At 39.4% G+C, this 25980-nt stretch overlaps 1 protein-coding gene across 2 annotated transcripts in view; it reads left to right on the top strand.

Moving 5' to 3' along the window:
• The window catches only part of trpc7b (transient receptor potential cation channel, subfamily C, member 7b), a 93902-nt gene that overhangs the window by 25443 nt on the left and 42479 nt on the right, over positions 1-25980 (top strand). Inside the window, exons 1-3 of one of the 2 annotated variants that reach the window (XM_085134407.1) lie at positions 11586-12974; positions 17250-18012; positions 24474-24656. In XM_085134407.1, the coding sequence (XP_084990533.1) occupies positions 12487-12974; positions 17250-18012; positions 24474-24656 (1434 nt within the window). In that variant the 5' untranslated portion in view covers positions 11586-12486. Of the gene's footprint in view, positions 1-11585; positions 12975-17249; positions 18013-24473; positions 24657-25980 lie in introns of those variants that run through there. The other variant, XM_085134408.1, reaches the window with a different exon arrangement.

The following is a 25980-nucleotide window of genomic DNA, read 5'->3' as shown; positions in this document are numbered from 1 at the left end:
GTTCCCTGGCAGACCCCAAGCAGCTGGGGAAAGATGGCTGGGTAACGGTGAGGAGGAAGCGTAGTCCTAAACAGAAGCCCCAGGTACACCACCAACCCGTTCATGTGTCTAACCGTTTTTCCCCACTCGGTGACACACCCGCTGGGGGTCAAACTCTGGTAATTGGTGATTCTGTTCTCAGACATGTGAAGCTAGAGACACCAGCAACCATAGTCAATTGTCTTCCAGGGGCCAGAGCAGGCGACATTGAAGGAAATTTAAAACTGCTGGCTAAGGGTAAACGTAAATTCAATAAAATCATAATTCACGTCGGCAGTAATGACACCCGGTTACGCCAATCGGAGGTCACTAAAATCAATATTGAATCGGTGTGCAACTTTGCCAAAACAATGTCGGACTCTGTAGTTTTCTCTGGTCCCCTCCCCAATCAGACCAGGAGTGACATGTTTAGCCGCATGTTCTCCTTAAATTGCTGGCTGTCTGAGTGGTGTCCCAGAAATGATGTGGGCTTCATAGATAATTGGCAAACCTTCTGGAGGAAACCTGGTCTTGTTAGGAGAGACGGCATCCATCCCACTTTGGATGGAGCAGCTCTCATTTCTAGAAATATGGACAAATTTATTAAACCCCTCAAAACATGACTATCCAGAGTTGGGACCAGGAAGCAGAGTTGCAGTCTTACACGCCTCTCTGCAGCTTCTCTCCTCCTGCTACCCCCCCAAAAACCCATCTCCATAGAGACTGTGTCTGCTTCCAAAAAGACAAAAAACAAACTAAAAACCAGCAACAAACAACTTAAACATTTACAAAGAAAGAACAATACAGTATCCACATCTGAACTAAAGAGTAAAACAGTGAAATGTGGATTATTAAATATTAGGTCTCTCTCCTCCAAGTCTCTGTTAGTACATGACTTAATAATTGATCAACAAATTGATTTACTCTGCCTTACAGAAACCTGGTTGCAGCAGGATGATTATGTTAGTTTAAATGAATCAACACCCCCGAGTCATTCTAACTACCAGAAATCTCGAAGCACAGGTCGAGGGGGCGGTGTGGCAGCAATTTTTCACACCAGTCTATTAATTAATGAAAGACCAAGACAGACTTTTAATTCATTTGAAAGCCTGATGCTTAGCCTCGTCCACCCCAGCTGTGAAACTCAGAAACCAGTCTTACTTGTTATCATCTATCGTCCACCTGGGCCTTACACAGAGTTTCTGTCTGATTTCTCAGACTTTATATCTAATTTAGTTCTGAGCTCAGATAAAATAATTATTGTGGGTGATTTTAACATCCATGTTGATGCTAAAAATGACAGCCTCAACATGGCATTTAATCTGTTGTTAGACTCAATTGGTTTCTCTCAAAATGTAAAAGAACCCACCCACCACTTTAATCACACTCTAGATCTTGTTTTAACATATGGCATAGAAACTGAACATTTAACAGTGTTTCCTGAAAACCCTCTCCTGTCTGATCATTTCTTGATAACATTTACATTTACAATAATTGATTACGCAGCAGTGGAGAGTGGACTTTATCAAAGTAGATGTCTTTCTGAAAGCGCTGTAACTAAGTTTAAGAATATAATCCAGCCACTGTTATCATCGTCAATGCCCTGTACCAACACAGAGCAGAGCAGCTATCTGAACGCTACCCCAACAGAGGTCGATTATCTTGTTAATAATTTCACCTCCTCACTACGTACGACTCTGGATACTGTAGCTCCTGTGAAAACTAAGGTCTCTAATCAGAAGTACCTGACCCCGTGGTATAATTCTCAAACACGTACCCTAAAGCAGATGACTCGTAATCTGGAGAGGAAATGGCGTGTCACAAATTTAGAGGATCATCATTTAGCCTGGAGAAATAGTTTGTTGCTTTATAAGAAAGCCCTCCGCAAAGCCAGAACAGCTTACTACTCATCGCTGATTGAAGAAAATAAGAACAACCCCAGGTTTCTCTTCAGCACTGTAGCCAGGCTGACAAAAAGTCAGAGCTCTTTTGAGCCAACCATCCCTTTAACGTTAACTAGTGATGACTTCATGAACTTCTTCACAAATAAAATTTTTATCATTAGAGAAAAAATTACCAATAATCATCCCACAGATGTAATATTATCTACAGCTACTCTTAGTTTCATTGATGTTAAGTTAGACTCTTTTTCTCCAATTGATCTTTCTGAGTTAACTTCAATAATTACTTCCTCCAAACCATCAACGTGTCTTTTAGACCCCATTCCTACAAAACTGCTCAAAGAAGTCCTGCCATTGATTAATTCTTCGATCTTATATATGATCAACCTATCTCTAATAATCGGCTATGTACCACAGGCCTTCAAGGTGGCTGCAGTTAAACCTTTACTCAAAAAGCCATCTCTAGACCCAGCAGTCTTAGCTAATTATAGGCCAATCTCCAACCTTCCTTTCATATCAAAAATCCTTGAAAGAGTAGTTGTCAAACAGCTAACAGATCATCTGCAGAGGAATGGTTTATTTGAAGAGTTTCAGTCAGGTTTCAGAGTTCATCACAGCACAGAAACAGCTTTAGTGAAGGTTACAAATGATCTTCTTATGGCCTCTGACAGTGGACTCATCTCTGTGCTTGTCCTTCTTGACCTTAGTGCAGCATTCGATACTGTTGACCATAATATCCTATTAGAGCGATTAGAACATGCTGTAGGTATTACAGGTATTGCACTGCAGTGGTTTGTATCATATCTATCTAATAGACTCCAATTTGTGCATGTAAATGGAGAGTCCTCTTCACACACTGAGGTTAATTATGGAGTTCCACAGGGTTCAGTGCTAGGACCAATTCTGTTTACATTATACATGCTTCCCCTAGGCAGCATCATTAGAAGACATAGCATACATTTTCACTGCTATGCAGATGACACCCAGCTCTATCTGTCCATGAAGCCAGATAACACACACCAATTAGTTAAACTGCAGGAATGTCTTAAAGACATAAAGACTTGGATGGCCACTAACTTTCTGCTTCTTAACTCAGATAAAACTGAGGTCATTGTACTCGGCGCTGAAAAGCTTAGAAATATGGTATCTAACCAGATTCTTACTCTGGATGGCATTACCTTGGCCTCCAGTAACACTGTGAGGAACCTTGGAGTCATTTTTGACCAGGATATGTCCTTCAACGCACATATTAAACAAATATGTAAGACTGCGTTCTTCCATTTGCGCAACATCTCTAAAATTAGAAATATCCTGTCTCAGAGTGACGCTGAAAAACTAGTTCATGCATTTATTACTTCCAGGCTGGACTACTGCAATTCATTATTATCAGGATGTCCAAAAAACTCACTGAAAAGCCTTCAGTTAATCCAAAATGCTGCAGCAAGAGTACTGACAGGGACTAGAAAGAGAGAGCATATTTCTCCTGTTTTGGCTTCCCTTCATTGGCTTCCTGTTAAATCCAGAATTGAATTCAAAATCCTGCTCCTCACATACAAGGTCTTAAATAATCAGGCCCCATCTTATCTTAATGACCTTGTAGTACCATATCACCCTATTAGAGCACTTCGCTCTCGCTCTGCAGGCCTACTTGTTGTTCCTAGAGTATTTAAAAGTAGAATGGGAGGGAGAGCCTTCAGTTTTCAGGCCCCTCTTCTGTGGAACCAGCTTCCAGTTTGGATTCGGGAGACAGACACTATCTCTACTTTTAAGATTAGGCTTAAAACTTTCCTTTTTGCTAAAGCATATAGTTAGGGCTGGACCAGGTGACCCTGAATCCTCCCTTAGTTATGCTGCAATAGATGTAGGCTGCCGGGGGATTCCCATGATGCATTGAGTTTTTCCTTTCCAGTCACCTTTCTCACTCACTATGTGTTAACAGACCTTTCTGTATTGAATCGTATCTGTTATTAATCTCTGTCTCTCTTCCACAGCATGTCTTTTATCCTGTCTTCCTTCTCTCACCCCAACCGGTCGCAGCAGATGGCCGCCCCTCCCTGAGCCTGGTTCTGCCGGAGGTTTCTTCCTGTTAAAAGGGAGTTTTTCCTTCCCACTGTCGCCAAAGTGCTTGCTCATAGGGGGTCATATGATTGTTGGGCTTTTCTCTGTATCTATGAAGCGCCTTGAGGCGACATTTGTTGTGATTTGGCGCTATATAAATAAAATTGAATTGAATTGAATTGAATGCGTAGATCGTAGAATGATGAAAAATGCGACAATTTTTGCAAGCAAAACATAGCATTTGTTTGTCTGTTACTTTACTGATTAAAGAAAAAAAAAATCTGTGTCATAGCCAGGTGAGGCAACAATCCCTGTAGGGCTATAAAGAAGTAGACTCACAGCTTTTATTGACAAGGAGTCTCAGAAGACAACAGTCTTTGTTTGTATTTATCTGACCCTGACTTTCAGTTCTGCACAACACTTCCTATGTACCCAGACCTAGTATATGTGTGCAAATGGCAAATAAAAGGTTTTCGCCTTATCCTATTATAGGTCCGAACGCCACAAAGTGGGGAAGTGAGGGAAGCAGAATACTCCAACCAGAACCACATGAGACCTGGGCATCCCCTCCATAAAACAGCAAGTGAGCAAAATCAACTAAACAGATAAATTAAAACCTGGCCACCCCTGGACCATGGTATTTTGTGAAGCAGCAGTTAGTTCGATCTATGGACCTTGGTGACTGTGCAGCTGTCTTCTGGTGCAAGGCATGCTATGCCCTAGTCAGGACATCACTCCACTCACACATCCACACAAACTGTCAATTTGGAATCTCCAAGCAACCCAGCAGGCATGTCTTTGGTCAGTGGCAGAACATCCACCAAGAGACACACACATCCTTCTTCCTGTGAGGTGACAGTGCTAACCACTGAACCACCATAACACCCATTCATACTCAGTTGCAGGATTCCCGCCCCCCCAGACTGTTGAAATGAAGAGACTATTACAACATCAACATTTTATTTTTACAGCATTTTTTATGAAATTTTGCTGAATGATAGCTTTTCATAAGCTCGCAGTTATCTAGCAATATTATCCCACTCGTACTTGGGCAGGTGGAAACTATTACATTAGCTGCTTCCTGAAAGGTATACTGTATTTGCAGTGTGTTTGTAGCTCTCCATGCAAGCTGGAATGACCATCATTATCTAGCTATACCCCACATGGCAAAGTTTAATGTAAAGCAAAAATCCACATGCCTCTGGAAACCTGCACTTAGAAATTATGCGTGTGTTTCAGTTTGAGGATAATTCTGTCATCATTTTGTTTAAATATATTAGAAATTCCTTCCATCCCCTCTATGGAGGTATGGATAAAAAGTATGCTTATGTAACCACAGCCTGATGTAGTTTATGCTTCTCATCTGTACCTCAGAACCACATTGTTGTCTAAAACAAATGTAAAAAAAAAAAAAGCGCCAGTCTGCTGAGCTTTAAATATTCTTTTTTCTGAACCATCTCTGCAGCTACATAAAATGTCAGATAGTAGCTTAGTAGCTGACAGCATCTGTGCCTATCCTCATTAGTATGTTAAATGCAAAAGAAATGAATTGGTAATGTCAATCAGTTGGGTGGGAGGGACTCATATTTTTTCTTTGTGTGTGTGTGTTTTCTCTAATCTAATAAATGCATTTAGCGTGTAACTTTTTTTATCAATATAAATTATCATGAAAAAGTCCTCAGTCCTGTCACAGTTTTGTTTCACTTTTACGCTCTAAACAAAGAAGTTAAAGGGGGAAATCTAACCAGGCCCATCATTCCCTCAGGACCTTTTTCGATTTACAGCATGGATTTCCCATGGTTGTCAAAGCTGGGTGAGACTGAGATGAAGGGGCTTGAGAAAGAAACCTGATGTGTAACAAGGCACTGGTGAGGCTTGTGTGGGTTCACCAGGGGGTTAGAGGTGGATGTACTGTGAAGTCATTTACAGTTCAGGGAGAGAGCAAGAGAACCGGCATGCTGCTGTAGGTGGGATATGTTGTGGGGAAACAGAGAATGTTGATGTGGGAAGTTTAAGTAATTCTGCACCCAAATCTATTCCCTTTGGGTCAATAACTCACCCTTCTAGTGCTTAGATTATATATGTTTGTGTGTTTGTAGGCGTACATACTGGTCTCCTGTGAGATTTTAAAACTATTACCCAAGTCATTTATTCCTTTTTTCGTTTCAGGGGAAATAGGCAAGTCTTGTAGCCATTTCACCTTGGTATAACTGTACATTTCTTTATATATGTATGGATATAGACAAATGGAAAATGGCCTCACATCAGAAAACTGCTGAATACTACCTCATTTGCTATTCTTGTTTAAGAAAAGCGGCATCTTTCAGTCTCACTTTTTATATCCTGTCATCAGTTTATGGATTTATGGAGGGTGTGTTTTCGGTTTTTGATGGCAGTATCAGCTTTTTTTTTTTTAAGTGTTTTATTTATACTTTCATTTATTTAAAAAATGGATGATTTCAGCTGTATTTGCACAACCACAAGCATTAAGAATTAAAGAGGAGTTATGCTTTCTTCTGAACCTACTGTATTCAAGTGTTCCTCACAGGCTTTTAGCCTTACACTGGCCTTAACTCTTGCTGTGCAGCCAATAAAGATTTGGAAATTAGTTTTTTACCAAAGTAGACCTCAGAACATTTTCATTTAAGTTCAGCACAGGTGATTTGTTTACTTAGTAGGGGGCCTCCTCTCACTCAAGATGACACAGTGGGTGCATTCGGCTCTCCAGCTGTTAAGCAGAGGGAGCAGACCCAGTGCCAGAGACTGTGTTGATTGTCCCAGCACAGGTCACTGGTGGGGATAATTAATGGCAAGTTCCATGGATCTTCTCTGTATGAGGTAATGACACTGCAGTCCCCACTTTATATGGATTGCTAGTTAGAGTTTGTTACAACTCACAACTTCAGAGGGACAAAAATCAGTCAGATCAAATGAGAACGTTTCTACTTGTCAGCACGTGGTAATGTCAAGGCACATTTACTTTAAAATGATATTTGTAGATAACCTTCATTATTGATTTTTGAACCAAGAAGACACCTTCAGAGGTTCAATTTACCGTAAAGAGCAAGGAAATTCAACTTCAATTGTGTCGGTTCAAATCATTGACTTTTTAGGTCCTTTGTCTTAGATAATGAGAAAGAGAACTCAAAAGAGAAATGCCAGACCTTGGAGAATGCAGCAAGTATCTATTGACACCACCAGAGACCCAATGTCAGCACCCAGTTTGGCAATGAGAAGGCTCCATTTCCCTTGTCGCAGCTTAAATTAAGGTTTTTACTGCTGCCTTTCAGTTCCACCATCTGCTAAATTTGAACCTCCCAAGGCCAGATACTCACAAAAACACACGCACACATAGAAATTGTTGAACCACAAAATACTTGCTCCCACTATTCCATAACGACTTAGAGATGGGGATCAAGATGGAAATGTATTAAATGCACTGAAGCATTGAATACATTTCACACAAAGTAACAACCACAAGGTTGTAAATAAAAGTATATGTCAGCTAGTTCCATATAGCCTGCATTCTGGCATTACATTCTATGCAGGGAGTTTGGCTTGTTGGGAGCCATGAATATGATTGCTTTTAAATGATAAATAGCCATGAGTACACACAGTATATAAAACTGAAAATTCAGAACGTCTTGGTTAACAATAAGCGTATATTCACAGTGTGCAATAACAGAAGAAACAGACTAGGAGAAGATATTATTCTTAGAGCATTTATTTGAATTAATTTGCACTGTTTTGCCTGTTTGTGTCCATGCGTGTGGTTTAGACAGCTGCATGCAACTACACAGCATCTGATATCTTTAATAAAGGCTAGTTGGAAGCAGACTTTATAAAGGTTTTAAACATTTCAGTGCCTTTCCAGCTGCTCTGTACCAATAAAATATGCATAGAGTATGCATTGACTCCATTATCTGCCAGCTATTAACAAACTCAACTGTGAAAGATCTCGCTGGTTGGAGGAGAGCAAGAGAAGCAAATATTCAAGTAAGATAAAGAAAAAGCTGTGTCTTTGCTGTGCTGCTTCCATTGATGGAATGGTGGGTGATTGACTCAGTGACCAATAAAACTATCATGAGGTCAATGGAGGGTGTAAGCAGTTGCCTTTTGTGCACTTCCTCCTCTGACACATTAACACTGTCAGTTTTGACCAGTGAATTCACAAAGACAGGAAGCCTCTGGCAGTCTGGCCTTGTTTACCTGTGACAGGCAGCACGATTGTACCACTTTTAGCCCCAATCAATCACATAGACGGCTCGAACAGTGAGGTCTGATTAGGGCTGATGACTTTTATTGGCAATTTCTTTCCTCTTTAACCCATAGATCCAATTTCCTACCACATAGAACAGAATGTTGAAACCAAAAATAAAGGACCTCCAAAAATGACTTTGAACTTTATGCTTCTTACATTATCTTAAAGTAAATTATTGTCTCTTTCGTGTTTTAATCACTTTTCACTCCACTCAACCCAAAGCACCTTCAGCAAATCTGAGAAGTCTAGATTCTAACCAAATGTGACCAAGTCTTATACCCTCAGAGTGGACAAAAAAAGTTAACGAAGACAACAAAAAAAAAAACCCAAACAGCTGAGAGCAAGCGTGTTTGACAGTGAGGGAGCAGATGACAGGGTGTGAAAAAAAGAGGTGACTGTTCAGTACACAGGAATGGGAAAAGACACTGGAACCCACTGAATGATTGATGTTTGTCATCGTTTACTCTTCTGTGTGTTTTTGATTTTGACTGTCTTATAACAAATACATTTACATGCAGCTAATTTGCATTAGCAAACATGTATAGGTTATGTTTGTAATCAACATGACAAGTTTATATTGAATATATCTTCAAACTGCCTTCCAATGCAAAATGTTCAGACAATCTGTCTCTGCAAAACAAATTGATGACATATTTAATTTGTATCATCTTCTGGCAGATTAGCATTTAGCTGGTTATGCTCAGGCATCAAAAAGCACTGCAAATGTGGGGGAAACGGCATTCTTTTGCATAAATATTGAGATATCCAGTGCCAACTTGGAAAATTAATTGAGAAATCTCTAACCTTAAAGTTCCTTTACAGGCTTAGAAACATTTGCAACTGTAGGATGTAAATCATGCTCTCTAGTAGAGATGTTGGTACTTTCAAAAATAAGAAAAATTGCTGCTTTTTGCTGTCAAACGTTCTTAATAGCAAGCTCGTTCAGTAAATGCAAGTCTTTCTTTACTCAAAGATGCAGTGTAGAGGTGTCTACAAAGATAAAGACACTGTGAAATCAGTGGCTGTGCTATGAATTTGACACAAATCTGTGTATTTTATTGATTGTCATGATTTTTTTATTTATGAATATTTTAATACAGTACTGATAACTGACCTCCTGCTCTGGCCAAAACCTTTTTCCGAGGTGCCAAAAATGCCTCTATGCATTAAAATGCATAAAAGATGATGGATGGGTGAATGTATATTGTTCACCTGAATATATGTATGTGATGTTCTACCATTGTGTATGAACATATATGTTAAATGTGGACATGTGACATTTTTTTTTTTTGCTGACTTAGGATCAAATCTTGTGAATGTGCATGTCTAAACAGTATGGATTACCTTTCTATATTTTAGTTTGTGTGCTCTTCTAATTTATATTTATATAATCTATGGTTTTGCTATTTGTAAGTATACTCAAAGTAAAACATGCCAATAAATGAGAGCTTATGATTTTAAAATGTACAGACAGAAAACAGAGATCCTTAAAAATGTATTCAGACATTCTGAGTGGCAGAAATTAATGTGGTCTGCTACCTTCTAATTATCCGAAGAGGGAGGAAATAATGACCTGATGGGGCAGCGGGGTTGCAATTTACCTTCTTCAGCCAATGCTAGAAGCAGCTCAAGGTTTCGGAAACTATCAACTCTTTCCAGTGGACTTTCTCTCCAGATGCCACGGGTTTGCAGAGGTGAACAGCTGTCAGATGTGGAGCCCAGACTGAGAACATTTATTCTATAACTCAAACACAGTAAGAGATGCCTGGCATCATCAAACTGGCACATCTGCCATCCCCTGTCACAAGAGAATGGAGACCTCCTGACAGCTTGTCCAACAAACTGGACTGACTTGGCTGCTAGAAGTAGTATGTGTTAAAAGTGGAGCTTGTTAAAATTGGGCTGTTGTAACATTGCATCTTAGCTAAGGCGTGTTTGGATAGGTTTATTTCCAGTTTGGTCACTTGCACAATGTCAGATTTTATGAAGGAAGGAGTTGTAATTTTGCAACTGTGCAAAATGAAAGGAGAGTGTTTGGGCTGCTGGGAGGAACTGGATTGGTGTTTTAATATGATCATACTTGGCCTTTGTTCTGTTGCAAGATGTAATTCAATCAAACTTCTGTATTGCTGTCTGTCTGCCTTTCATCTTTGTCTTTGTCTGTTTATCTTGAACATGTGAGGAGATAATCTTAAATCTACGCACTGGAGTTTACATAAGCATTTAATATACTGTTAAACTCACTGTTAGCGAGTTGTGTCCTTTACTTTGAAATCGTAGTTTCACTCTGAATCAAATGGAACACCAAATCGCTCTTACACAGTTATGTGGCTTTTCTAAACACTCCCAATCAGTGATTTCACAGCAAGAGTTCTGCCTCTGACAGACAATAGAAACACCTGCAGTGACACAGTGATTGGGCTGAGGCCAGGCAATTTCACACCCATGCAGAGGCATTACATCATGCCTCTTTTTTAAAACCAAAAAGATAATCTACTGTTTGCGATACGTTAAAAGAGTGTTGCATATTTATGTGTTTGTGAAAAGCTGCAGCAGGTCATTTGAATAATCAGCTTTTGTACTTGTTACTTACATTTTTATGCTTGCTCATTTCTTTTTTGAGCATTTTTATATTACAGTAGTGCTTTTTACAATGTGTGTCTACAATGTGTGTTTTGGTAAATGTCAAAGCAAATGGAAACAGCTGTTTACAATTGTAGCTTAATTTATCTTAAAATGATATGCACACATATTTCAGTGTCATCCCTGTCTAATTAAGCTTTTATTTAACTGCTGAATCAAAAAGTATAGATTAAACAGGAGCTTTATCACTGATAATGCATTTGATTCAAGGTCATTGTGTTGATCATACAGACTACTTGGTAAAAAAAAATAAAAATGTTTTGGTATTTCCAAGAGAGAGGCTTGTGCTGTAACAGTTCTACACTTTCATTAAAATCTGAATTTCTATGTGTGTAATTACTCCCGCATGGCTGCTTCACTGGCTTTTTTCATTTTAATCCCTTTACTCTAATGTGAAAAAGATGTGAAATCTGACATTAAAATATTTATGAGTCACTTAGTTTCTTAATTTTGTAGAAAAGGAAGTTATGGGTATGTAACTTTTAATTTTCCCTATATGACTGTCATTAGGTTGATCGATCTCAACCTCTAAAAGACGCCAGTTAACCCGTAGCATGTGCGAAAGTTAATGGTTATCAAAGGATAAACACATAAATCTCCAGCGTGTGTCTGCTCATCTTCTTGTAACTCACGCTTAAGGAATTCAATCATTAGGCAAATATTTTTATTATTTATAAGTAAACCGGCATTGGTAAGTTACTGCTATTTGTATTCTTTAATTTAACAAAACTCAATAACACTTTTATGCAGGATAATTCACAGACTGTAGGTTAACTATTGTCCACCCAACACCAGAAAAGAGGGCTTGTTGTGTGTGGATGTGTTTGTTGCATGAATATAAGAATGATCTAAGATCAAAGTGCTGGGTTAGAACTGGTTAGTGTCTGTGTGGGTTTGCAGGAAGTCTCCATCGTGACTAATGTGTCTCTGCCACTAATTAGAAGACCGAACATGCACGCACAAATGGACACACAGTAACAGACTGTATATCCCTTATATCTGCCAAACTCTTGAGAAACTAACGGCTTTTTATATGAAAGTAAAGCTCCCACTGATATTACTTGTAAGCTAAGACTCGCTTGTTTGTTCTCTAAAGCAATAACAAGATGAGATTATGCCAGTGCCAGTAATTGGTCAATAACAGGTGGGCATTCTCATTAACCCCTTCACATCCTAAACAAGCTCTCTCTTCCCCCCCTTCTCTCTCTCTCTCGCCCGTCTACTCCTAAAATTAGATTTATTATTATTTTTTTTAATAAACAAATTTAAAAAGCAAAATTACAGCTTATTTGTACTTGCTAATTAGCAAATGCAACCCTGAGGTGTCGTCGTCTGTCTTGGCCGGTGTTATGTGTAAGTTAAGCTACTTTATGGTGTTGCCTCTTCTTCTTTTCCTTCCATTTTGTAAAGGGTTGGCTTTTCCCTGCGCGCGCACTCGCTGCCTTCTAATTAGCGCGCGCACTCAGAGGCAAAGGTGGAGGCTTGGCTCGTCGCCACGGCGCTGCTCAGAAGAAACTTGTGCGGTGGCAACTTTGACAAACACTGTTAAATGTCTGTCACATAGCTTAAATATTTTAAAGTATATGGTGGACGGAAACTCTCCCAATGTGTGACGAGGGCGAGGAAAGCGACAGCGGCGAGAGGGGGCACCTCTCCGAGTCTCCCTCCTCGCCTCTCTCTCTCAGACTTCCCCGAGGATCTCCCTCCTCTCCGCGGCCCCTAGACCTGTTCTCCTCCGCCTCTCCGCTGCTTGGGGACACCGACCCACCTTACCTCGCCTCTCCGGAGTGTCTTCACCCGTCTCCAGAGTACCAGGAAACCGGGGGTTCCACACACTTTACACCGCCAAAGTTCCCCCAGCGCACCGGGGACACCGGCTCGCCGTTTCTCTCGCGGCCAGGTATACACATAGATGCGGTCTACGACCAGTACGATGACCCGTTTCCCAAGTGGAGGGGACGTGGAGCGGCCAACGCTGAGCGCTTTCAGCACCGCGGACAGAGACTGCACCGGGCTCCGGAGCTCTCGGACTATGGGAACCACTACACTGTTGAGCACATAGACACCGAGTTCAACTCCGAAACCCGGCAAACGTGAGTCCTCCCCCTCACCTTATACAATTAAGCCAGAAAATTAATTCGCGTGCCCTGTGATCACTGGCCTTGTGCATAGTCCGTGGACTTATTTCTAAACTATAACCACAAACCTTAATCCACCTGGAATGTCAACAAGTAGAGGTCAGTTTTGAAAAGCGTGGAGGCAGGCAGGATTGACACAAAACCAGGTGCACCTAGCTTGTGAGGCACAGACCGACACTGCATAGACAGCACATTAGCAGACTTTTCAAATAAATGCTTTGAGTAATGTTATTGGTGACATATCTGAACTTACTGTGCGTTTAACATCACATGCTAAGATGTGCTGTTATCTGAAATATTAGTTCACTATAGTCAGTATGTGGAATTTATAAAGCTGCCACTTTCTCTTCCATCTCAACCTCCATTAAGCTGTGAAGTCATGTATGTGCAAAATGCATATGTGAGGAAGTGAAGCCCTTACTACCTCCTTGTGTTCAGAGATCGTTAAATAGGAAACAGGGGCAGATTAAGGCATGTGACACAGAGCTGGAGCAGGTTGCAGAGATTGATTTCCACAATACAGTGTACAGAATTATGTTTAGCTGTTTCCTGTATAACTACATATGTATTGAATTGTTTCAATAAAAACAAAGGAGCACAGTTTTGGTGCATGCAGCCCACTACATCAATTTAGAAAATGTCCAGAGGAAAAAAGTGGGACATAAATGACAATACTTAATGGATATTAATGTTACACTGCCAGCTTAGCTATGACTATCAGATATTGAGAATAACAGGCCTCAGAGTTTGGACTTTGATCTTCCCTGGTCTGGCTTTTTGATACCAGTGTCCAGCTTAACAGGCCTAACATGGAAGAAGCTCTCTCTGATGGCTGACTAGGTGAAATGTTGGACACATGTGTGCTCAGGTTTTGTGTGAAAGAGCAGGCTGGACATGTCTGTTTCTCATTACCATTAAATTATGTTGAGTAACTCGACTTTGATCTTAAAAAAAAATGGCAATTTACTGTTTGAACTCTGTGTGTGGTTGACAAAAGCAGAGACAGAGAGCCAAGACTGTAACTTTTCTCAGATGTGTGTGTGTGTGTTTGTGTGTACGTGTGTGTTTGCCCACTGATAAAACACTAACTCATTAGTCATTTCTATAAAATTTGATTTCAAACCTGATTAATCTTTTCTTTCCTTCCTTCTCGCTAGTTCACCGGTAAATGACCTAACCTAATTGATTGCCTGCACAGATTATAAATGACTTAGTGCCTCAACCCTGGAAAGTTCAAGTGTGAAAAGAGGACACGTAAAAAACTGTTCGTGCAGTTTACCTGGCTGAAAAGCTCATAGTGACAGTTATCTTATTGTATTTTCATTCTGTGCTAATGCTTCATTGTACATTTCCAACACATTTTTTTGCTGCTTTTTGAGTAAAAAGCGTAAAAACGCTTTACATTTGACACCTGTGAGTGGTTTTGCATATTTACTCCAGAAAGTAGCATCTACATTTGTTTTGTAGAGATACAGTCCAACCATGTATTTGATTTTTATTTTTATTTCTTTAATTTATGTTGTAGCTATTCACTTTGAGCTTGGCTTCTTGGCTTAGTTTTCCAATAATGCTTGTATAATATACATTTTTTAGCCACATATGATGTTTTTCTTAAAAAAAAAAAAAACCTGGTCTGTCCACCTGTGCATCACCCAAACTACGACTCAGGTTGAACTTTTACAATCCAGTGAGCTAGACTCAAGCCAATTAAGTGTCTGAGATCTCAAAAGAACTGTAGTTTGAGACGTTTTTTTGAACAAGCACCACTGCTGTGTTAGAGATACTCGCGGCAATGGTGCAAGATTGCTTTTTTTCTCTTTTTCTGTCAGTTTTGTTGCTAGTACAAGAGGAAGCTGTGTGATTGGACAGCTGCTCTCAGTGATTTGCAGGAGGCTCATACTGGGATCCACCAGCAAATTGGGCAGACTCAGTAACAGCTGCAGTTTCAGGATTTTAAAAAAACAGTACTTACATTACTATAGTGAATAGTCTGATCACATTAAATTAAAAGAAAATAGGTGCCATCACCACTGAATCTAAACTTCATGATTTTGAAGCCATGTCCACTTTACAAATGCAGAGTGTATACTTAGTATGAAACTGAGGCGGGTAGATTTAATAAAATAGTTTGAAACAACATTAAAGTACACCAGTATAAAGTAAGTCATAGATGGATAAAATGCTTCTTAACCAAAGCTCTTGGATAAATATTGTACTCTCCAAGAGGACAATTGTAGTCAGATGTTGTTTGTTTTAAAAAGCAGTTTTTCTTCCCTTCTTCTTCTTTTGTTAAATGCAATAAGTCTTTTTTGTCTTTCTTTAGAATTACCACTCTATGACATAAGAATTTAGTCTCAGACCCTAGATATATAAGCCAAAACACATATGTACACATGCCATGCTTTGATAATTTCTCTTCTTGTTCTGTACCTACATGTAGACATGGCTTCTCTCTGCCTGTTTATCTCAATTGTGTCTGGCTCTTCTTGTCTGTGTGACTCTCGTTCCACATTAAAATGATGATGGTAAATTTTATTTCAGAGCCGAATCACAAACAGGCAAAGATGGATGGAGAGGGAGCTAGAGAGGGACAGATAATGGCAATTCATTACCTGACTATAAGGTTATCTAAATGGGCTGGCAGCCAGCCTCTTTCTTCATTTATGAGAAATCCTCCCAATGTTTACAAATATCTCTGTAAGAATATCCCCCTCCGTATGTGTTTGTGTAAAGGTGGAGAAGACATTAGACACAACTTACAGCGTAAAGGACTGAATCAACAAAACACACAATGACCAATAGGAAAAGATGCTTTTGTGCTGGAGTTAATAGATAGTACTTTCTTTAGAGCCACTGTATAATGTTAGCTTACATTACATGCTATTGTTAATTTAGGTTTTGTTCAAGTTCTGGTGTAATGTGTAATTATTCATGTTTCTGTATGGGGGGTGGGGGTTGCTTACTCCCACTGATTGGCAGTCAAGGACATGCACAACTGATTGTGTCACATTTCTCTCTCTCTCTCTCTCTCTCTCTCTCTCTCTCTCTCTCTCTCTCTCTCTCTCTCTCTCCCCCCCCCCCCCCCCCACCAAACCCATACACACACTCACATGTACACACAAGATATGTCCTGGTGAGCTCTCTTCATCTTCTCAGTTCCACATCCTTTGACACCCCTGGGGAATATTTCTACCTTGAACAAGTTTCCATTTTCACCATTTCCTTCAATTCAATGTCCTGCATTCTGCCCATGCACGAGCACACACACGCACGCACACAATTACAAATAACTCAAATTCAAAATAACCTCACATGGTATTTTTATTACCTTTTTTTTTTCATTTTGCTGGCAGGTCTAATGTGAATCTGAACCCCTAGTCATTTATAAGGTCACTGTATCATTTACAGCCATTTAACTCATAATAGCAGCATTATATTGAAAATCCTTTAACAGTCTTGTACATGGATAATACTACCCAATTATGGCTTTAAAAACGGTACCTCACCTCTGCTATCTCTCTCTCTCTCTGGGGAGTTTCAAGGTTTTTTCATTATCTGGGTTTCACCGACTGTCCAATCATACAGTAGACACAGATGCTACGGTGAATTTAATTGCAGTGGGTGGAGTACAATAGTGCTGATTTGGACAATTTGTAACAAAGTAGTTGGAGCACAATAGTCCTGATGAAAACTGTTTTGCACTAATGGACATGATTAAAAGCAGTTCTCTTCAATCTACTGGCACTGTGTTACTTCGGATGGTTGGACAAAGGCAGAAAAAGACACTGTAAAGAGCAGGATGTGCATTTTTAAATCCATATCCATGCAAATTTCCAAGTGACGAACTCTTATTCACCAGTGTTCAAATGGTCACTTTGGATGACACAGTATAAGTTTGTCATTCTAGAGCTAGTTAACCTGACAGCTTCATCTCTGCTTTGGCAATCACAGCTGTTGACCTGCCCAACAAAGAGATTTGACCCATTATAGGGGTTTATTGATCTGTCTGGGGGCAGATAAATCACTAGCATCTTGGGGTGCTTTCTGTACAGTCACTGGAGAAGTCTGTGTTAAGCACAGCTCTAATTTTCAGTCACTTACTTTTCATCACTTTGTTGCTTCTTTCTCTGAGTCTTGAATTCCTTTGTTGTGTTCTACCTGCATTGCCATCTCAATAATCATTGTGTTTTTTAATGATGTAGTGTGTTTAACTGTCTTTACTGTCTCCAGGGTGGAAGCCATGCAGCGCCGCCACACAACATTGAGGGAGAAGGGGCGTCGCCAGGCAGTGCGGGGCCCAGCCTATATGTTCAATGAGCGTGGCTCGGCCCTCACTGCAGAAGAGGAGCGTTTTCTGGATGCTGCTGAATACGGAAACATTCCCGTGGTCCGCAAGATGCTGGAAGAGTCCAAAACCCTTAACTTTAATTGTGTGGACTACATGGGCCAGAATGCTTTGCAGCTCGCAGTGGGTAACGAGCACCTAGAAGTGACTGAACTGCTGCTAAAGAAAGATGGTTTGGCTAGGATTGGTGATGGCCTCCTTTTGGCCATCTCAAAAGGTTATGTTAGAATCGTTGAAGCCATTCTCGCCCATCCTGCTTTTGGTGGAGGTCTGCGGTTGGCTTTGAGCACTTTGGAGCAAGAGATGCGTGATGATGACTTTTACGCCTACGACGAAGACGGAACGCGCTTCTCTCATGACATCACACCCATCGTCCTGGCTGCTCACTGCCAGGAATACGAGATTGTCCACATCCTCCTGACGAAGGGGGCTCGCATTGAAAGGCCCCATGACTATTTCTGTAAATGTTCAGAATGTGTGGAGAAACAGAAGAAAGACTCCTTCAGCCACTCACGCTCCAGGATGAATGCATATAAGGCCCTGGCCAGTGCAGCTTACCTGTCGCTCAGCAGTGAAGACCCTGTGCTCACCGCTCTCGAGCTCAGCAATGAACTGGCAAGACTGGCCAACATTGAGACAGAATTTAAGGTGAGGTGTCCTATTGGCTTTTCTTCATTCTTCTCTTTATTCATACTTTACTAGTTTAAAAATAAAGATTTGTTTTGTAGAGATACAGATGTCATACTGCAAATGTACACTAGTGTCTATAAGTTCAACCACCAGCTATGAACCTTATTCTACCCGCTGCTTAAATTTGAAAAGTGCTAAAAAGCATGTAAGTGGGTGGCAGGAAAGGGCTGAGGAGGATGAACAGATGTGTGAGCCAGGATTTGTTCAGTGATCCTCAGGCCAGAGAAGAAAAGTGACACAGAATCACAAGGGATCTCAAAGGGCTCTTTTGAAATGAGCGACTGCTCCCCTCCAGAATCCAAAAACTGACATTAGTGCAGTGGAGCACCATGGTGATTCCATGCCATATCAGTTTGAGCAGTTGGCACTAGCCCCAGTAATATTCCTCTCTCACTCTGTCTTTCTCTTGGTATCAAGGGATTGTCCTGCCATCTGCAGCTGTCAAGCCATACAAGGAATTAAAGGGAAAGAATGTAATCCAGTGTTTCTCCTAAAGTGCAACTACAAAAGTAAGAGTCAGATGCACTGCACCAAAACTCTAAAACTAAAGTAGATGGTGGTGTAAACCTTAACTGCTTTGTGGGGCCAAGGGAGAGTGGCCACCATCTAGTCATGAAACTGGGTTTTGCAAGCTTTAGCATACTTTAAATATTAGATAAGTATTTGAGATATTTTCAACTCATTAACTGCCAGTGTTTAAAGATGAGCTAGAAATGTCAACATTAACCTATTTATGTATCCGTTTTATCACAGGACACAGCAGTTATTTCACAGCTCAGGTTTGTTTAAGCATCCATTAGCTCTTTAATCACCTTGAATATGCCCTCCACAAGTTTATTTAGTAGCATTTATCAACTCTAAATCAAGTGTGAGGTAAGTTGACAGTTTTAAATAGTTTAGAAAATATACCTATATTTTTGTTCCACTGAAAGTTTGTAAGCTCTTTATAATAAAATTTATAAACCCTGTCCTGAATTGTTTTTTTTTAGTTTTGCTCCAAGGGGAAGCTCCTTGTTGAATGCAGCTGCATCAGTGCAGACGCTTAAGTAAAAACAGCACATTGAACATTATTTTCAGGGATCTATCTTTTCTTGAGCCTGGTATTGTGATTGACTAAGGCATTTTTATTGGTCTATTTTTTTTAAAGCTATATAGATCAGGAATATGCTGCTTTAAGAAAATATATGCATCTGACTCTTCCCCGCATTCCTACCAGTGATCACATCTTGAATGTATTTCCTAGGGCACTGTAGATTTTTATTACCCTTGTGAACTACCTGTTAGTAAATTAATGTGCCCTCAAGTTGTTGGGGAAAAAAGAGTTTAAAATGGAGCATTTTGCAGTGTGAGAGAAAAATGATAATGAAACTGATGTAAAAATACTGACATGAATGTATGTTAGTATTTGTGTCACTGTCTTGGTGAGGAATAATTTTAATTTCAAAAGCTTGGAAGTAAATATCATATCTCCGAAGGGATATTTGAAGTTTAAAGATTGGACGTTAGGATCAGGGTTAGAGGTGAGCGACCTCTAAATGGATTATTTTGCTTGTGTAATATTTAATATTGTTTCTTAATAAATGTAAAGCCCATATCATTAATGCACTCCAACCCTGAACCTTTCTAAACATTACATGATGGAGATGCATGTGGAAACATCAATGTCTGACGCAGTTGGACTGGACAATAAACACCCTTTAAATCCCGAGATCAAAGTCCAAACTCAGAATAGAGCAGCTCATGCTCCTCCTGTGTACACTGCGCTGGCAGCTCTCTCATCTAAATCAAAAAGAGTATTTCCACAAGTGATAACATATCTAAAGAGGACTATTCTCTTCTGGGTTAAATGTAAGAAAGGAGAACTTCAGACAGTGTGCCTAACTGATGTTCCCTTGTTTTCTGTAGCTTGTATGAAAATGATTTGAAATTTTTTTCATTCTTTTTTTAAACGAAAAAATCAAACCTGAATTTGTTTGCTGGCATCTCTGTCAAGGCAGGGTCATTGGTTTGTGCTCACTTTACACTGTGTGGTCAGGTGGGCATGCTTTGGGTAGCAGCTTGAGGTAGAGAGGAAGCTTATTTCCCCTACTGTGCCAGCTCGTGTACGAGTCCCAAATCAGTTAGCGTTGGATATAATGGGTAAGGCATTCACTGAAAAACCAGAGACACTCGTCCATTAGACTCGTACATTATATGTATACTTGATAATTTAAAAAAAAAAAATTCTAACGATTTGCTTGTTTTTCCAAGTGAGATTCACTTATAAGTGAAAAATTGTCTTCAAAGAAAAGCTGTGAGAACAGTTTTCACTGCGATATTGGATCTGTCTTGTCTGTAAGCTTGCTCAGACCTGTGCAAAGGAGCTAGAGGGTATGCAAGTGTCAGTCAACTGTCTTTCTTCAGAGACTGACTGCACGAGTGGCTTGTGCAGGCTATTAGTAATGGCCTATGGGTACATCTTAAAGAAATTCTAGCAGTACTGTGAATAAGTGCATGTAAAATGTGCACTGGTGTGATTACCATTAGATGGTACTGAAGCATCTGGTGAACTAGAAAATGGCATGCCTTTGTGCACCCATGTAGTGCTTCATTCTCTTACCCTCAACACTCTTGTTAATAACTGTCATTGTTTCTCTGGTCCTTCCGCTTTCTACCCCCCATTTGTGTCTGATATTCAGCCTTTCTGCTTGTCAGTCTGTTCTGTCTCCAGACAAGTTAATGAGAAGGGCTCACCTGAGGGACCACAGTTGTGTTGGAGCTCATCTGTCTCATTACCATCTCATTATCACCCCTCGGTCTTTTTTCTCTTTATTTGTTTTCTTGTCCCCTATCGCATCATCTTCTCATTAATTTAAAATATCAAATAATGTTATATGCCAATAGCCCTAAGTAAGCTGTGTGTTTTTATGGAGCGTTCAAATGTGGGCGGGAAAAGTTAGAGCATTTTGTTGCTAACACAAAATGTTACATATGAACTTTTCTATGCTATTAGGTGCAATTTTATGACTTCAGAGGTGTATTTATCCATTCATACAAATGTCAGTTAATATGCCCAGTCCTCACAGTCCTGAACAACTCTTTTCTCTGTATTTATATAAGATAACTTGGGCCAATGAATCAAAATGTCATTTTACCATTTCCTTGGTGAATTAATTTAGAATTTATGCCATAAGTTTATATTTCTTTCATCTCACTTCTAATGCCAGTATCCTGAAAGGAGCTGAATAATCTAATCAACCTGCTTGAAGTGCTGTACAAGTATACGTAATGTGTTTTTGAGATTAAGGCTATGACCATGTTAGTGCTTTTGTGAGCCTCTATGACATATGGGAATCTCTAACATCTTTCTAAGCATAGGTCTGTGGATTTATTTATGTGTATTTTCAGAAAAGCATAATTGAAAGGTACGTGTTTGTCCAAGACTGAGAAATAAGCTGCCAATCAGCAGCCTATTTATTCAAGAAGCCTCTAAATTCACATTATTCAAATCATCAGATCCCATTTTCCTTATTGTTGGTTTTCTCTGTGTCTGTTTTCTTTGCACTTGTTTTACTTAAACAATATTCAGCAGCTATTATTAACAGCATTTTCAGTGGCTGTCGTTTTTTCCCCCGCTCACATAAGAGAATAAAATACATTCAGTCACCATCACAAACTGACTTAAAGATAAAACTGAAGTCAAGTGCTCCCCCTCTCCCTGCATTAGGTGTTAGGTTCAGGTATCACTTCTCCTAAAGAATAACAATTGCCTGGCTTTACAGCAACTGTCAGTGCTGTATATTGTCATTATCATTCTATTCGCCCACTACATAAGTGACAAACTGAAATTGAACTGTTTGACAGATTCAAATAAAAGCTTTTTGCTTTGTTGACATATTGATGTTATCTACTAGCTAGCCCCCTGACTGTACACATACATTTTGAATGTAGTGTAAGACACAAGTTCATTTGTTTAAATGAAACTGGATGTTCAGTGTGAGTTAGGTTAAAACTTCTCATCCACTGGAGAAGATGCACAACATGTCTCCATGCAGGAGCAATAGTGTTAAATTCGCCACATATTCAATGCATATTGAATTGTTATGTGGGGACTGCTAAGGATCCATCAGAACTGTTTTACAAACCAAATATTTATATTTGAACCTTACTCCACAAGAAACCCATCAGTTTGTCATCTGAGCCTCTGTAGACACACACAGAAAAGCTCCAAAGACCTTTTAGAAAGTAAGTGAGCAGTAAGAGAGGATACAATCAGACAGTGCAAAGTGTCAATGAACTTTTATTTGAAATATAATTTTGCACATTTTTTTAAATAATGAAATATTGAGCAAAACTGAGACAAAAGACAACAAGAAGGAGAGTGCCTCCATCTTACATTACATTACCTCCCTCTCTCTCTCTGATTGTGTCACATTTGACACTCTCTCACTCTCTCTCTCTCTCTCTCTTTACGCGTACCCCTCAGTTCACTCATCTGTAACCATTCTCACTCGGTTTCACACCGCTCTGTCTCCAATTTCAATCTCACAACACTGTCCTCAGTCTCAGTTGTCAAGGTAAAAACCCACACAACATGATTGGATTTTCATGCATGCGTACTATCTTTGTGTGTGCATTTTTGATGTCTGTTAAGCAATAAAAATACCACTGTTTAAGAAAATATTTTTGTACTTCTTATAGCCTGAAGTCCTGTCTTTGAATAGGCTTGAGATAGTAATTGATTTCTTTCATCTAGCAGACTGAAAGAGGGAAAAAAATGCTTTTATTTCTTGTTGCCAAAGGGTTGGCTTCTTTTATTTTTTTTAAATTATAAATGTAAGCAACATGGACCAAATTTGAAAATGTATTGATATTTTGTAGCTGAATGGGCTTTAAGAGTGTGAACACACGGATTCTACTGAAGGAAGGTCACAGTTTTATATTCAAGACTGACACTGTCCACTGTCCAAAAGACCAAACTGTGGAGGAATATAAATGATGTTCTTCATAAGTATATATATTAATAGAAGGCACAGACATACACATAAGTACTTTATGCTACCTGCTTAAAAAAGATGCACTGAAAGAAAGTTGAGAAAGGGGAGATGATAATTTCCTACTGTGTTTAATGCTAATTATTTTACTGAAAAGAACAATGTAAAAGCTTTTGCCTCAACATTGTGTAATAGTTTGCTTGAGCAGAGCACAAACATGGCGGTGAATGCATAATGATAATCATTCCTCAGGGACTCTAAATCTGCCAGAAGCTCCAGCCTGCTGACTGCTTCCTGTTCAACCAACTGTTGCTAAACAGAATCAAGCAAAAGTGGTTGATAGAAAGAAAGCTAAGAGAGCACCGTGAGAGCCACGGGGTAAGAGATTGAAACTTGAACTTTTATTGAACGAATCAATTGTGCTCATTTTAATGAAGCTTTTAATAAATTGTTTCAGTTTGTAATAAACTGCGACTGAAAGTTAAGAAAAATAAAACTAGCTACTTTAGAGTATTCATTTAGTGTAATTACACAGTTAATAGGGTTTAGCAGCTTTAGGAAATTCATGAATTCAGCTTTATCTGAGCTGAGTTCATAATTTTTGAAGTGACTTTTGAAAACACTGAAAAAAGACATCCATCCACCACTGCTAGTAAGAAAGTACAGTAATAACTTTTTTTTTATCATTGTGCCATATCTAGAGCATTCTGTTGTTGCTTCCCAGCTGGGGCAGCACAGTATGTTCACTGAAAGAACAGATTGAAGGAGTGGATTGGCCTACTTTATCCTCATTTATGCTATTATTATTCTTCTGTTCTGTTTTTATCTTCTCGAGCTCTTCTCTGAGCCCTTCATATTTCTCAATCTTCTCGTATTCCTTCTTCCTGATGTTGCTGTCATTTGGAACCGCTACATCGATCACTACAGCCGTTTTCTTCTGTTTGTCCGGTTGGTTAGCCACCACCATTTTGTCCATCTGTATCTGGAAGTCCCACAGAATCTTAGCTCGATAATTGTTTTTTTTATTCATACAAAAACAAACATTGTAAAAGATTTCTAACTACCTGAGAGAACACAAAAAGAGGCAGGTGATTATTATGTAGGGACAGGGATGATTCTCAGGCTGTGAAGAATTGTACATTTTCTGCATCTATTTGTAACACCTGGTCAGAGGGTCCGGTGGCACCAGTGTCCGGCAGCCTCGCCTCTGTCAGTGTGCCCCAGGGTGGCTGTGGCTACAATGTAGCTGCCATCACCAATGTGTGAATATGTGTGTGAATGGGTGGATGACTGGTTGTGTAAAGCGCTTTGGGCTCCTTAGGGACTAGAAAAGCGCTATACAAATACAGGCCATTTACCATTTAACATCTATGTGAAAATTACAATAAAATATTTTCTTTCTTTCCTCCCTTCTGAAATATATTCACATCATCCACTCTCATGCAGAATGACTACCGTAAGCTGTCCATGCAGTGTAAAGACTTTGTGGTGGGTGTGTTGGACCTTTGTCGGGACACAGAGGAAGTTGAGGCGATTTTAAATGGCGACGTGGATCAGTGCCCGCCGAGTCCCTACAACCGTCCCTGCCTCAGCCGTGTCAAACTGGCTATCAAGTATGAAGTCAAGAAGGTAAGACAAAAAACAATTAGCTCGTTAAAAAATGTAACAAATTTTACAAATTGCATTAATTTGCAACATTAAAAATTAGTGTAAAAATTATTCAAAGAATTAGCAATGCAGTATGTAATGCCTTTTTTGTGGGATTAAGTTATTTTTGCAGGAACTGTGAAAACATTTTCTGTAAGTAATAACTAAACAAAATGTCAACATAATACAAAAGACTACGAGAAAAAAACGGTAAATGTTTGTCTCAGCAGCTTTATAGGTCTCTAAAGGTGAAGAGGCTTGTCACACAGTGTGTTTGACTTTGACACCTAATACTGGTGTTCATGTACTATGTCAACTTCTTTTTCTTTAACCTTTTCAAAGGGCAGTACATCTGAGATATCATTGGAGTTCATTTTTTGGGTCTTTACAGTTCCAAAAATCCATACCCAACCCCCAAAACACATGGGACCACGCAAGAAAACACGACCAATAATCCTCTCGTCATTTCAACTTTAATGTCCATTTGTTGTTTGGAAGAAGACAGTTTTGTTGTATAATAACTTTGACTGCTTTGTAACTTTGACCTTTTGGACCTGTACATTTCCATTAAAGTTATTACACACACATAGGAATTCGAGTATTATCAGCACTGCCCATGTCTTTTCAGATCGACTTGGGTATTGCAAAAGAAAATTTCACAGAGACCTGGGACCAGAAGTAAAAAAAAAAATAAAAAATGGAATGAGACTCACTACTTTTTAGTTGTTGTGTTAACATGGACACATTAATATAAGTGCAGATTTGTCAGTTCGGCTAAATCAAATTTTATTTATATAGTTCCAAATCACAACAACAGTCGCCTCAAAGTGCTTTATATTTTAAGTTACGGATCAAAGAAATAGTCAGACAACCCCCTATGAGCAAGCACTAGGAACTACAAGTAAGCCAGCAGTCTTAGAGCAAAGTGCGCTGTTGGCGTGATATTGTATTATGAGGGGCCTGAACATTTAAGACCTTGTATGTGAGGTCCAGGGAGCCAGTGAATAGAAGCCAATATGGGATAAATCTGCTTTCTTTTTCTAGTTCCTGTCAGTACTCTCACAGCAGCAATTTGGATAAACTGAAATTCAGGGAGGTTTTAGAACAGCCGATAATAATGAATTAGAATAGTCCAGAAATAATAAATGCATGAACTAGCTTTTCAGTACCACTCTAAGACAGGATGTTTCCAATTTTAGAGATATTTGTACAAATGCAAGAAAGTCCTGCATATTTGTTTAATATGGATATTTAAGAACAAATCCTGGTGAAAATATTGGTTTCAAGATTCCTCTTTCTGTTACTT

The sequence above is a fragment of the Neolamprologus multifasciatus genome, chromosome 2, assembly GCF_963576455.1.
Source record: "Neolamprologus multifasciatus chromosome 2, fNeoMul1.2, whole genome shotgun sequence".
Lineage (NCBI taxonomy): Eukaryota > Metazoa > Chordata > Actinopteri > Cichliformes > Cichlidae > Neolamprologus > Neolamprologus multifasciatus.
The sequence above is the reverse complement of the archived record's forward strand: the minus strand, read 5'-3'. Positions and strand labels throughout refer to the sequence as shown.